At 35.8% G+C, this 14,351-nt stretch overlaps 1 protein-coding gene across 1 annotated transcript; it reads right to left on the bottom strand.

Annotated features, from left to right (window-relative positions):
- Positions 1 to 11,587: 11,587 nt before the first annotated feature.
- On the bottom strand, positions 11,588 to 12,802 carry LOC146307562 (leukocyte cysteine proteinase inhibitor 1-like). Its single transcript, XM_084747430.1, has 3 exons — positions 12,648 to 12,802; positions 12,444 to 12,545; positions 11,588 to 11,959 (listed from the first exon to the last, which is right to left on the bottom strand). Exons 1-3 carry the CDS (start codon positions 12,717 to 12,719, stop codon positions 11,831 to 11,833), a joined length of 303 nt encoding a protein of 100 aa, XP_084603556.1. The 5' UTR covers positions 12,720 to 12,802; the 3' UTR covers positions 11,588 to 11,830.
- Positions 12,803 to 14,351: the final 1,549 nt, after the last annotated feature.

The raw sequence follows: 14,351 nt of genomic DNA, 5'->3' as shown, positions 1-14,351 counted from the left end.
CTTGGTGTAGCACATTAAATCTTTATTTCTGTAGAAACGGCAGAAATAAATCAACATCAGTACTCAGCGTCTGTGCTGTTTCTATATTACTCATTCGGCCTGACGTCTCACTCTACTAGTGGCTGCCTTACTCCAAACACACATTACAATTTAAACAAACAGAATGAAATCACAGTCGTTATAAACATGAACCCATCTGCGATGAACTTCCCCTTTTTAACTCTCCATTTGCTTTCAAATGAACTGTTTTTAAACTGTCAGTATTTATTATTGTTTTGTTTACCCCATGTTCACCAAAACATCCATGAATTTATCTACTGACATCATGTTTCCTATATAAACTTGTTTTGCACTAAAATAGTAAAACCTATGTTAATTTCACCATTTAGGCTCTTACTTTGAAAACCCACCGGAAACTGCCTACTGCCTCTCCGGTCCGCCACTGACCAGAGCCGACATGTACGCCACTGACCAGAGCTGACATGTGCGCGGGCTTCGCTACGGCTAGCACCGGTGTCATTAGCCTTAACTTATTCACACACAAATGAACGGTTTTAAATCTTCCCACACTGTCCATTAGCCCACGCTAACTTCCAACTATCACCTCTGTTTGTGATTTTGTTTACCGTTGCGCAGTTTGCACTTTAGAAGACAGTTTCACAGTTCATTTTTAGCATCCTGCGCATTACCCGCCACATTGGACTGCTATTCATTACCATGGGCTCACTCGTTTCCATTCAAAGTTACGTTCACACTCATTACATGTCGCTGTCACAGTCTAAGGCTTTTACACATTGTATTGTTTCCCTAATTCATTCTGGTTATGATTTCTGGGCATCTTACCTGTAGAAACGGCAGAAATAAATCAACATCAGTACTCAGCGTCTGTGCTGTTTCTATATTACTCATTCGGCCTGACGTCTCACTCTACTAGTGGCTGCCGTCGCCCCTAGAGACCTCAGGCGCACAGCGCCCTCTGCTGACCCGATATTTCAACCAGGTAAGACATAACCAGACGTGCTAGAAAATGAATGAAATCACACAGAAATATCAATACAATCATTTTTAACGTGTTTTAAAGTCCTTAGCTGTTTCTATTGAGTTTCAATTTTAAATGGGGGGCAAGATATTTTAATCCAGTCTTTTACTGTTAATGTCTCTGAAACCCCTTTTGATGTTTATAAAACACACAGTGCCACAGATACAGCAGCTGAATGTCCTCAGTTTAATTCCCAGTCAACACATCTCTTGAGGTTTCCACCCTTGGCTCATCGGGGTGGGCTCTAACCAAGCTTGTACGTTACATTAACAATGTCCAGTCTCAGGTGATTGTTTTGACAACTTTAAAATACACAAAAATATGTTAATGCAGTCAAAACTCCACATGTAAGAAGTGTTATAAATCTGTCAATCTGAACAAGAATAAGACAAAAGCAACAGTTGTGAGACATTTCATTTTCTGTTGCTTTATTTAAAATGTTCCTTTTAAAAAATAAAGCATTGAACTTCCTTTCTCTGAACACTGAATATCCTCACCTGTTAACACACACACACACAACTGTATATAAAATATTATACATATTGTGTGTAATGATTTAGTGATAAAGTAGCAGAGCAGTTTATATGAGGCTGCAGTTTTTCAGTTAAAAGAACTTGTTAATGTCAGGAGAGCAGCCAGAGTTTACTTCTGTGTTTTTCCTTGTTTGGTTAAATTCTGTACGCTGGTTGTAGACGCTTGTTAGTCTTGTTTATTTTTGTTTAATTCAGTAAAGTTGGCAAACAGAACCTAATGTTCGTGTATTTCCTTGTTTGGTTACACTCTGTATGTTCCTCAACCCTGTTTTTAAACTCACAGGTATTTATGAACATGTTTCCTCCTCCAGTCACCTGTCAGAAGTTTCTGAATGGCAAGACTTTATCACAATGAAGTTTTAAAAAAAAATCAAAGCTTTGTGTAAACTAGAAGGATTTATTTAGCTTTTTTAAAATATTGTAAAAAAAAAAAAAAAAAAAAGGAGCCGATCACATTGTTACAGTAAGACAATTATTCTCTCTGTCTATGTTGACTGCTGACCAGAGGAGTAATGTTTTTGGAAGTCACATCATGAGAGTAAAGAGAGGAGGGATGTAAAGGAAACAATCCACTTCTCTGGTGAGTACTGTCAATACTGTGAGAAACACACATGGGGCGATGGCACTGGCATTTTGCTGAGTCACACAGTGTTGCGCTGATTTGCTTTTCTATTACCACTTTTATCGCACCAAGCTGCCAACTCAGGAGCCAAAGCAAGCCAGACTCTGCTGCAAGCGTCTTGCCAACAGTGGCCAAACCCTGATGAGCCTCTGTTGATGGGCAGAGGAAGTCAGCAAATTCATGAGCAGATGATAATGAGGTTGAGGCCCAAAGTAGAATTGAAAAGATTACATTCCATGTGATTTGTGCTTTTCACACTGTCATGAAAAAAAGTCACATATGACCAAAAAAAATCTGATTTGGGCCACTTTTGACTGCAGTGTGAATGCAGCCTGTGATACAAGCATTTAATCACAGTCAGCATATCATAATATTCAAAACGTTTAATTGGCATATATAATAAACATACCTGATTGATGCACTGTTACAATGCTTTAGCAATATTGTTTACTTTGACATTTCAGCCAATTGGAGTTATAAATGGTCGTAAGATACTAATAAATAGTCATGTATTCTACATTAGTTGTAAGCAGTTACTGGATATTGACAAATTGTGAGCCCACACTGATGTATGAAAACTGAGTTATCACTTGTTTATAACCATTTATTAATGATGTTTACCGCCTAATTAATAATATAACTATTATCCAGGTTTTAATCATTTATGAGTGTAGTCTTATTGTAAAGTGATACCATTCAGATTCAGGGTTTTTAACCTCCAAGTCTACACACCTTGATGTCCTTCAAACATGTTTTTGTGTTATTTACTGCCAGTGTTATTAAAGTTTCACACGATACAGTCTGTTAATTTACTCTGGAAGTCCTCAACACTGAAAGTTTCCCATAAAAGACAACAAGATGGTTTCAGGTACAGACCCTTGATTAGAAAACATTGCAATGTTGTGCAGAATTCACTGGGATTGGTGGAAATTACATTAATTGTTGCGATTGCAAAATTGCAACTTCCTGGAGGGACAGTAAGTGGACTGTAAGCAAAAAGCACACTACACACTACTACATGCACTAGTTACATTTACCTTTGAAAAATACAGTTTCTGGTGTCAAGAACCATTGTACTTATTTAAAGAATACACATACTGTATATTTGTATTTGAAGCCGATGACCAAATAGTATTTTGGGAATAAATTAATCCACAGATGTGCTACAAAAGATGTTTTAAAGCATGTGTCTTTATGATTGATATTCAGACAGGATTAAACTTGAAGCTGTGGTGACCTGAAAGTAAGAGAAGTGAGATTTTTTTATGATCGCTCTGTTCCATGTGAGCCTCAACATTACAGCCGTTACAAGTAGGTGTTGTACACAATCAGTTCCCTGGAAATGACTCACTTAGATGGAAAGCAGTTTATTCATGTTCACAAATACCTCTGGGCATTTGCTGCTATGACCACCAAAACCTCTGCTGTGAAACACATCTTTCATATCAAGGACCTGATAGAGATCCTTAAAATCACACCCTGTTTTATTTTACCATAAATTAAATTTATTCTTTTTTTTTTAAAGAGTACACATTTTAAAAAACACTCGCTGCTTACAGAGAAAATGGTTGAATATGATGGATTTGTGGCTATAAACTGTCTTGTTGATCTTAGTGTGAGGGATCAGTTGGAATTACTGCAGATTTTATTTATACTGTATCAGATTGTTAACAGTGAGGATGGAATTACTAATAAAGTCAAACTGGTGGCGTATGCTCTCCTTGGATTTTCCGATTCCCAAGCAACCTGCAAACACAACCCTGATCTTCTTCTAAGTTGATGTCACAAACATTTTCTTAATTATACCTCAAAGCAACATTAACATTTGAGGAAAAATTAATAATAATTTGGTTCAACAACAGGCACAAACTGGACTTACACTAAAAATAATTCATCAGCAATTTAATAAAAACTGAAATTCAGGCTCGTCTCGTTCTTCAATAAAAGTGAGAAAGTCCTGATATTTTTGAATCTTAATCTGTCATTCATTACAACATCTAAATATTTTCTACATAAAAATTAATCTGACAAAAGGTTTGGGATGGCATCAGGATAAAAGTGTAACCTTTCCAGAAGTATATTATTGCTAGTAGGGATGCACAATATGGACTTTTTTTCAGCTGATACCAATAACCAATAATCACCTCCTCCTCGTGGCTGATACCGATGAAGTCAACAATAATTTTACATTTTTTGATCTTTATGGACCAATATAACTGAATAGACCAATTTTAGCCGATTATTTATCGGAGCCGATATTTATTGTGCATCTCTAATTCCTAGTCAAACTCAAAGCACGACAACACACAAATACCTTTTACCATTTGCTATTTCAGATCAATTTAAACACCTCAGAATGAATGTTACTCAAAAGTTTTCTGATCTATTTAAACAAATTTTCCTCAAAGTAATATAAGCAAACAGTACAGAATTCTGACTGATAGGCAAAACCTCCTGTCTCACAAATTAATATTGTCAAGCTGAATATTTTACCAATCAATCAATTCCTTTTCAGTGAATTCATTTTATTGTGGATCAAGAAAACTAAAAGAAAAATACATTTTTTTTCTTACAAAGACCCAAGACACTAGGGAGCAAAGGATTGTTGTGCTTTCAGCTTTATTATTGGTCTTATAATATTGGCTCTGTGACATTTTGGTGTCACAAAGGGCTGCTTAAGTCAAGCATTAAAAATCAAAGTTGCTCTTCTTCTGCAATCAGTCAATCTCTTTTTCATTTTTTTCTTGTATTTACAAACAAACAGCTTGGTCAAAAGTTTAAGTGGGATATAACAATGTCGGTTCATGTACTTCTTCAATTAGTTGAACACATTGTTTATTAGTAAAGTAAGTGATTTACAAGAAATCAGACTTCACATTTATTTGATGGCCCACTCATCTGGTTTTCGGTTTTCCTCTGCTGTTTTCTCTTGCAGGAGCTCGGGTGGACCTGATTCAACTTTGTAACAGCTGAAAACCAACACTTGTAATTAAAAATCACAATAACTCTCATCCTCTGATGTATTCTTTATTGTTCCTTTACAAGACACTTCATTCAACTTCCTCAGTACATGAATACATTGGAAATGAAACACTGCCTATAACATCATTGTAAAGGAGTATCGTTATTTCAGAATAAAGAAGAAGAGTATGTTGTTTTGAGGCTGCAGCCTGGAGGCAGTGACCAGGTAAAACAGGCTGTCACATCAGAAAGGAATGATGGGACTGTTTTTGCCATGGCCATCCTGTAGATCGAGCAGTAGACTCTTCCCATCAGAGTTTTGGAAGACTTTCAGATGAAAGTAATTGTCTCCTCCCACATGAACCTGCAGGGACAAAATTGAACGTCTAAATAAATAGGTTCATCTACATGTTCCAGCATCAGAGATCTGTTTAATGACTCACAAGTAATTCAGTCTATAAGAGGCTTTCTTTCTTTTCTTTCTAAAATTGTATCATGACATTAATTACCTTGATGATGAAGATTGTTCCACTTGTACCTTCATCCTTCTTCCTGTATTGAAGTGCTTCGCACTTTGCATATGTTTGTCCTGTCCTTTTCTCTACGTCATCCTTCAGCTGTGCATGAATGAAAGCAAATGTGACGTTAATGCAAACCACAGAGTCGTGTGTGGAAGTTGTAAAGAATGAAGATGGACTGAATCTCACCTCCTTACAAATCTTGTTAATGTCCGAAGTGGCCACCACTGTCTCACTGAATCCTCCAGCCATTGTCACAAGCTCAGTAGAAGTTAACAGAGAAGTCAACTGCCTGCTTTTATGAGTCTCAAATGTTCATTTTCAGCTGGTTATCAGGTATATTTATACTGTCCAAGTACCCACGGACAAGTACCTACATGACATTCTGGGTGGAGTTACAGTCAATGTGTAACCACAGCCATCATGAAATCTAATCTAGTTTATAATGTGACAATTCCCAAGAATTTCATGTTCAACTATTGAAACATTAGTTGAAAGGGATGTGGAGAAACTTTTGCACAGCCAGTGAATTGGCAGCTTTATTTTCCGTCTCTAAAAACCATGATGGTTCTGTGAATCCTGCTGATAAAGAGGGCGGAAAAGCTCTGATAGATAGTAAAATGTATGATGACAAAATCTAAAGACAATTATTTTGATGGTCATTCCTATAAAAACTGCAATGTGAGCCTACATTCCTACATTCTTCATACATTTAAGGCACAGCTCAGCCTCGGCAAACAGCTAGTTCAATGATCTTTTCAGCACACATGATAAAATAAAATATACATGATGGTAATGATAATGATGATAATGGTTCCTCTAATATGAATTCATTTCTAAGTGTCAAGTTTAGATTGTAGAAACAATGGAAAAAAGTTTGTTTCAAATCACAACATTTAGATTTTGATCACTTTGATTTTTTTTCACTATGTATACAGATATTTAATGTATTTAATATAAATATTTAATATCAAAACTCCAGTCTAATTCTTTCTTTTGTTCTCTGTGTGCAAGCTCTCCCTGGCAGCGCTGTAACTTTTCCCCTGATTACCACACAAGAGAAGAAAACATAGCACAGTTTATTAATGTGCAGCTTATCACTGGTAAACCTCCAGAAATTAGAAATTGACATTAGTGTGTCACATTAGTGTGTTTCTTACACATAGTTCAGATTTATGTAACACATGAATACAGCTACATGACCGTACATTAATGGGCCGTGTAGCTGAATGGATACAGCAGCTGAATGTCCTCAGTTTAATTCCCAGTCAACACATCTCTTGAGGTTTCCACCCTTGGCTCATCGGGGTGGGCTCTAACCAAGCTTGTACGTTACATTAACAATGTCCAGTCTCAGGTGATTGTTTTGACAACTTTAAAATACACAAAAATATGTTAATGCAGTCAAAACTCCACATGTAAGAAGTGTTATAAATCTGTCAATCTGAACAAGAATAAGACAAAAGCAACAGTTGTGAGACATTTCATTTTCTGTTGCTTTATTTAAAATGTTCCTTTTAAAAAATAAAGCATTGAACTTCCTTTCTCTGAACACTGAATATCCTCACCTGTTAACACACACACACACAACTGTATATAAAATATTATACATATTGTGTGTAATGATTTAGTGATAAAGTAGCAGATCAGTTTATATGAGGCTGCAGTTTTTCAGTTAAAAGAACTTGTTAATGTCAGGAGAGCAGCCAGAGTTTACTTCTGTGTTTTTCCTTGTTTGGTTAAATTCTGTACGCTGGTTGTAGACGCTTGTTAGTCTTGTTTATTTTTGTTTAATTCAGTAAAGTTGGCAGACAGAACCTAATGTTCGTGTATTTCCTTGTTTGGTTACACTCTGTATGTTCCTCAACCCTGTTTTTAAACTCACAGGTATTTATGAACATGTTTCCTCCTCCAGTCACCTGTCAGAAGTTTCTGAATGGCAAGACTTTATCACAATGAAGTTTAAAAAAAAATCAAAGCTTTGTGTAAACTAGAAGGATTTATTTAGCTTTTTTAAAATATTGTAAAAAAAAAAAAAAAAAAAAGGAGCCGATCACATTGTTACAGTAAGACAATTATTCTCTCTGTCTATGTTGACTGCTGACCAGAGGAGTAATGTTTTTGGAAGTCACATCATGAGAGTAAAGAGAGGAGGGATGTAAAGGAAACAATCCACTTCTCTGGTGAGTACTGTCAATACTGTGAGAAACACACATGGGGCTATGGCACTGGCATTTTGCTGAGTCACACAGTGTTGCGCTGATTTGCTTTTCTATTACCACTTTTATCGCACCAAGCTGCCAACTCAGGAGCCAAAGCAAGCCAGACTCTGCTGCAAGCGTCTTGCCAACAGTGGCCAAACCCTGATGAGCCTCTGTTGATGGGCAGAGGAAGTCAGCAAATTCATGAGCAGATGATAATGAGGTTGAGGCCCAAAGTAGAATTGAAAAGATTACATTCCATGTGATTTGTGCTTTTCACACTGTCATGAAAAAAAGTCACATATGACCAAAAAAAAATCTGATTTGGGCCACTTTTGACTGCAGTGTGAATGCAGCCTGTGATACAAGCATTTAATCACAGTCAGCATATCATAATATTCAAAACGTTTAATTGGCATATATAATAAACATACCTGATTGATGCACTGTTACAATGCTTTAGCAATATTGTTTACTTTGACATTTCAGCCAATTGGAGTTATAAATGGTCGTAAGATACTAATAAATAGTCATGTATTCTACATTAGTTGTAAGCAGTTACTGGATATTGACAAATTGTGAGCCCACACTGATGTATGAAAACTGAGTTATCACTTGTTTATAACCATTTATTAATGATGTTTACCGCCTAATTAATAATATAACTATTATCCAGGTTTTAATCATTTATGAGTGTAGTCTTATTGTAAAGTGATACCATTCAGATTCAGGGTTTTTAACCTCCAAGTCTACACACCTTGATGTCCTTCAAACATGTTTTTGTGTTATTTACTGCCAGTGTTATTAAAGTTTCACACGATACAGTCTGTTAATTTACTCTGGAAGTCCTCAACACTGAAAGTTTCCCATAAAAGACAACAAGATGGTTTCAGGTACAGACCCTTGATTAGAAAACATTGCAATGTTGTGCAGAATTCACTGGGATTGGTGGAAATTACATTAATTGTTGCGATTGCAAAATTGCAACTTCCTGGAGGGACAGTAAGTGGACTGTAAGCAAAAAGCACACTACACACTACTACATGCACTAGTTACATTTACCTTTGAAAAATACAGTTTCTGGTGTCAAGAACCATTGTACTTATTTAAAGAATACACATACTGTATATTTGTATTTGAAGCCGATGACCAAATAGTATTTTGGGAATAAATTAATCCACAGATGTGCTACAAAAGATGTTTTAAAGCATGTGTCTTTATGATTGATATTCAGACAGGATTAAACTTGAAGCTGTGGTGACCTGAAAGTAAGAGAAGTGAGATTTTTTTATGATCGCTCTGTTCCATGTGAGCCTCAACATTACAGCCGTTACAAGTAGGTGTTGTACACAATCAGTTCCCTGGAAATGACTCACTTAGATGGAAAGCAGTTTATTCATGTTCACAAATACCTCTGGGCATTTGCTGCTATGACCACCAAAACCTCTGCTGTGAAACACATCTTTCATATCAAGGACCTGATAGAGATCCTTAAAATCACACCCTGTTTTATTTTACCATAAATTAAATTTATTCTTTTTTTTTTAAAGAGTACACATTTTAAAAAACACTCGCTGCTTACAGAGAAAATGGTTGAATATGATGGATTTGTGGCTATAAACTGTCTTGTTGATCTTAGTGTGAGGGATCAGTTGGAATTACTGCAGATTTTATTTATACTGTATCAGATTGTTAACAGTGAGGATGGAATTACTAATAAAGTCAAACTGGTGGCGTATGCTCTCCTTGGATTTTCCGATTCCCAAGCAACCTGCAAACACAACCCTGATCTTCTTCTAAGTTGATGTCACAAACATTTTCTTAATTATACCTCAAAGCAACATTAACATTTGAGGAAAAATTAATAATAATTTGGTTCAACAACAGGCACAAACTGGACTTACACTAAAAATAATTCATCAGCAATTTAATAAAAACTGAAATTCAGGCTCGTCTCGTTCTTCAATAAAAGTGAGAAAGTCCTGATATTTTTGAATCTTAATCTGTCATTCATTACAACATCTAAATATTTTCTACATAAAAATTAATCTGACAAAAGGTTTGGGATGGCATCAGGATAAAAGTGTAACCTTTCCAGAAGTATATTATTGCTAGTAGGGATGCACAATATGGACTTTTTTTCAGCTGATACCAATAACCAATAATCACCTCCTCCTCGTGGCTGATACCGATGAAGTCAACAATAATTTTACATTTTTTGATCTTTATGGACCAATATAACTGAATAGACCAATTTTAGCCGATTATTTATCGGAGCCGATATTTATTGTGCATCTCTAATTCCTAGTCAAACTCAAAGCACGACAACACACAAATACCTTTTACCATTTGCTATTTCAGATCAATTTAAACACCTCAGAATGAATGTTACTCAAAAGTTTTCTGATCTATTTAAACAAATTTTCCTCAAAGTAATATAAGCAAACAGTACAGAATTCTGACTGATAGGCAAAACCTCCTGTCTCACAAATTAATATTGTCAAGCTGAATATTTTACCAAAATGTCAATTCCTTTTCAGTGAATTCATTTTATTGTGGATCAAGAAAACTAAAAGAAAAATACATTTTTTTTCTTACAAAGACCCAAGACACTGGGGAGCATAGGACTGTTGTGCTTTCAGCTTTATTATTGGTCTTATAATATTGGCTCTGTGACATTTTGGTGTCACAAAGGGCTGCTTAAGTCAAGCATTAAAAATCAAACTTGTTCTGCTTCTTAATTACTAACAAGGATTTATTCAGCTCTGTGACTTTTTGTTGTTATTGTTTATTTACTTTGGGGTTTTCTTTTTCTGTGGATTTGATTTTTTGTATTTCTTCCTAACACTCAAATATACACATAAAACTGTCATATGTATATAAGCATTAAGACATTTTCACTACCACATATTTTAAAACAATACAGTACTAACATCTGATAATAAGTGACTTAAGTGCTCATTCAAAACCTCTTGTCAGTTTAGTCTTTAACAAAACACTTCATTCAACTTCCTCAGTACATGAATACATGTAGATCAAGCAGTATAGTCTTCTTATCACAGTTTTGGAGGACTTTCAGATGAAGGTGATTGTCTCCTCTAATGGTTCCTATGAATTCATTTCTAAGTGTCAAGTTTAGATTGTAGAAAAAATTGGGGAAAAAAAGTTTGTTTCAAATCATAACATTTAGATATTGATCACTTTCATTTTTTTCACTATGTTACTATATGTTACAGATATTTAATGTATTTAACATAAATATTTAATGTCAAAACTCCTGTCTAATTCTTTCTTTTGTTCTCTGTGTGCAAGCTCTCCCTGGCAGCGCTGTAACTTTTCCCCTGATTACCACACAAGAGAAGAAAACATAGCACAGTTTATTAATGTGCAGCTTATCACTGGTAAACCTCCAGAAATTAGATAACCTCTTCTTTCTCCAGAATTTCACCAGGATCAATAAAGGCTCTGCTTATCTTATCTTAACAATGTCCAAGTGTTTCTGAAGAAGTTCGGTTTTATTTCTATGTCAATAAAGTGATTTCTTTATAGTCCATAGAAATATTAAAGGGTGGTGAGACATTGTTTGCTCTCTTTATTCATTTGTAATTATTTCAGTCAAAAATATCTCAACAACTCTTGGATGGATTGTCATGAAATCTGATAAGACAAGAATAAGAATCACAATGAATCTCATTTTGTGATGCATTCTTTATTGTTCCTTTATTGCTGCCCCCAACAATGAACATCTTCATATACTTCTAACAATATTGCAAAGAAATATTATTGTGTAAAATAATTACAGGATAAAGAAGCAGTGAATGTTGTTATGTGGCTGCAGGCTGGAGGCAGTAAGCAGGTGAAACAGGCTGTGTGATCACATCAGAAAGAGATGATGGGATCTTCTTGGCCATGACCCTCCTCTACATTTTTCAGGACGTGGCTTGGAAGACTTAGACTCAGTTGGAAGTTAACAGAGAGGTCAACTGACGGTCCTCCTGAACATCAAGCAGCAAAATCTCTCCTCCATCACATGGAAGCTTTTGGTGGACTCTGAGATGAAGGTAATTCTGTCCTCCCACATGAACCTTCAGGAAGAGGTTATATATATATTTCAAATCGAGGTAGCCAGTATGATAACCATTAATCACTTGTGTCTCCCGGCCAATAATGATAATTTTTGCATTTTCAGACTTTCAAACTTCAGTGTTGTGAAAAAAAAGTATGATACAAAACTAAAATCAGGAAAGGTGATCTGAGGGCATTCTATCCCAAGAAAACGTTATAGATTTTAATATGCTAAATGAAATGCGCAAGTGAAATGAGCAATATTTATTGTGACTGATAAATATAAGAATAGAGAAGAAACACAATAAGTACATATACATAATTTAAATTAAGAAAATCAAATTAAAAAAGAAAAAGACTCAAGTATGCACAAATGCTGCCTATACAGCTAAATAATAAAAACAATCTGCTTTATGCACACCTGGATGTCCCTCGTAATTCAGTCCATAAACATGAGTCTTTCTTTCTTTTCTTTCTAATAAATAACATCAGAATATCAATTACCTTGATGAGGAAGTTTGTTCCGGCCACAGGCTGACTCCTGTATTTAACAGCTTTGAATTCCTCATATACCTTCTTTGTCTTTTCCTCCACTTGGTTTCTCACCTACATATGAATGAAATAAAATGTGATGTAAATCCAGACTGAAATACAAACCACAGAGTTGTGTTTGGAGGTCGTGAAGAATGAGGACAGGCTGAAGCTCACCTGATCACAGATCTTCTGAGTTTCTGCAGTGGCGTCTGCCGTCTCAGTGAATCCTCCAACTATGCCAGCCATTGTCACAAGGTCAGCTGAAGTTAACAGAGAAGTCAACTGTCTGCTTTTATGAGTCTCTAAGTGTTCGTGTTCAGCTGGTTATCAAAAATATTTATACTGTGTAGAAGACGGCTGTAATACATGACATTTTAGGTGGGGTTGCAGTACACCTGTCGTGTGGTTAGTGTTGCTCATCCTTTATGAATTACTCCCAAATTCCAGCTTGCATTGTGACACTTCCCAAAACTTGCATGTTTCAAATTGTATAAATAAGATTCTGATCAAAATATTAGGGTTGTTTTGATGCTAAAAATGTCACATCAGGCTTCTTTAATTCCCTGGTTAAAAATAAAGTTTATATTTCAAGTCAAAGCTGGCCTTGGATGATGAAGTCTGTGCCTGGTATATCCATTTTTTATAATAATAGATACAATTGGGAACTTTTTAATCTCACAAGTACAAGGAGCTCAGCAGTTACTCCACTGTCCCTGAACTTCCTCATTTAGTACGTAATTATTGAAAGGTTTTGAGAAACACCCTTTGTTTCTGCAGAAATGTGTATGCCTGAGGTATGCAAGACATCATCCTAGACAGAAGTTGTTAGTTACTCAACAATTAGGGAGAGTTTCTTGGTCAGTAAGGTTGCAACATGAAGTGATAGGAATTAATAGGAAATCATACTGGACAAAGTTCAGAAAGGCATGACCCACAAGAGTCAGGATTGTTGTAAAAAAAAAAATGTCTGCAAAAAAACTCTGCAAAAAAGAGTCAAACCGATTTATTGACAGAAAATCAGGAGGCCAAAGGCTCAGTTCTGGTCGACAAGGTTGCCCACGTGCTCAATCTGCCTCAGGTTTTCCATGTGACAGTTTCAATTGACTTTTTTCACTGCACAGATTTTGACTTATCATAGCAGGAAACGTACAGGTGACATTCATTTTGTTAATGATTGCTCTGTTCCATGTAAGCCAGACTGAAAATCAAAGATTACAGCCGTTGTATAGAGTAGGTGTTGTACACAATCAGTACACTGGAACTGACTCACTTAGATGGAAAGCAGTTGTTACTCATGTTCGCAAATACCGCAGGACATTTCCTGATATGACCACCAAAACCTCTGCTGTGAAAAACGTCTTTCATATCAAGGACCTGAAAGAGGCCCATAAGATCACACCCTGTTTTATTTTACAAGTACAAGTACAGTACCAATAGTCAGCGTTATTGATTTAAAGAGATAGTTATTTGAACCTAAATCATCATCTTTTCCTAAACCTAACCAAGTGGTGTTTAAACCTACCCAAGACCTTTATTTTGAAACTGTAACCCAACATTGCATATGTGATATTGACAACTTTACCGTGAAATAAGCCCTAACCCTAACCATGGATGATATGTTACTTTGAAAGTTGTGCTGGGTGTCATAGCAAAAATCTAATTTGTCTCCACGTATGCAAATGTTCAGCTTGCAAAAAAAAATCATCTTAAGGAAAACCGATTCTGACTCTTTTTTGGTGACAACATCTGCCTGCTGCAGCTGGAAACAACTCTGAGAGCAGTGAGAGCGAAAACAGTAAAGTTGTGGGCCATGAAAAATCAAACAGGAGTATGACGATAATGGTGGTTTTTTTCACAACAAGGAAAACTTTTCATATC

The sequence above is a fragment of the Lutjanus erythropterus genome, chromosome 21, assembly GCF_056507025.1.
Source record: "Lutjanus erythropterus isolate fLutEry1 chromosome 21, fLutEry1.hap2, whole genome shotgun sequence".
In the NCBI taxonomy this organism is placed as follows: Eukaryota; Metazoa; Chordata; class Actinopteri; order Lutjaniformes; family Lutjanidae; genus Lutjanus; species Lutjanus erythropterus.
The sequence above is the reverse complement of the archived record's forward strand: the minus strand, read 5'-3'. Positions and strand labels throughout refer to the sequence as shown.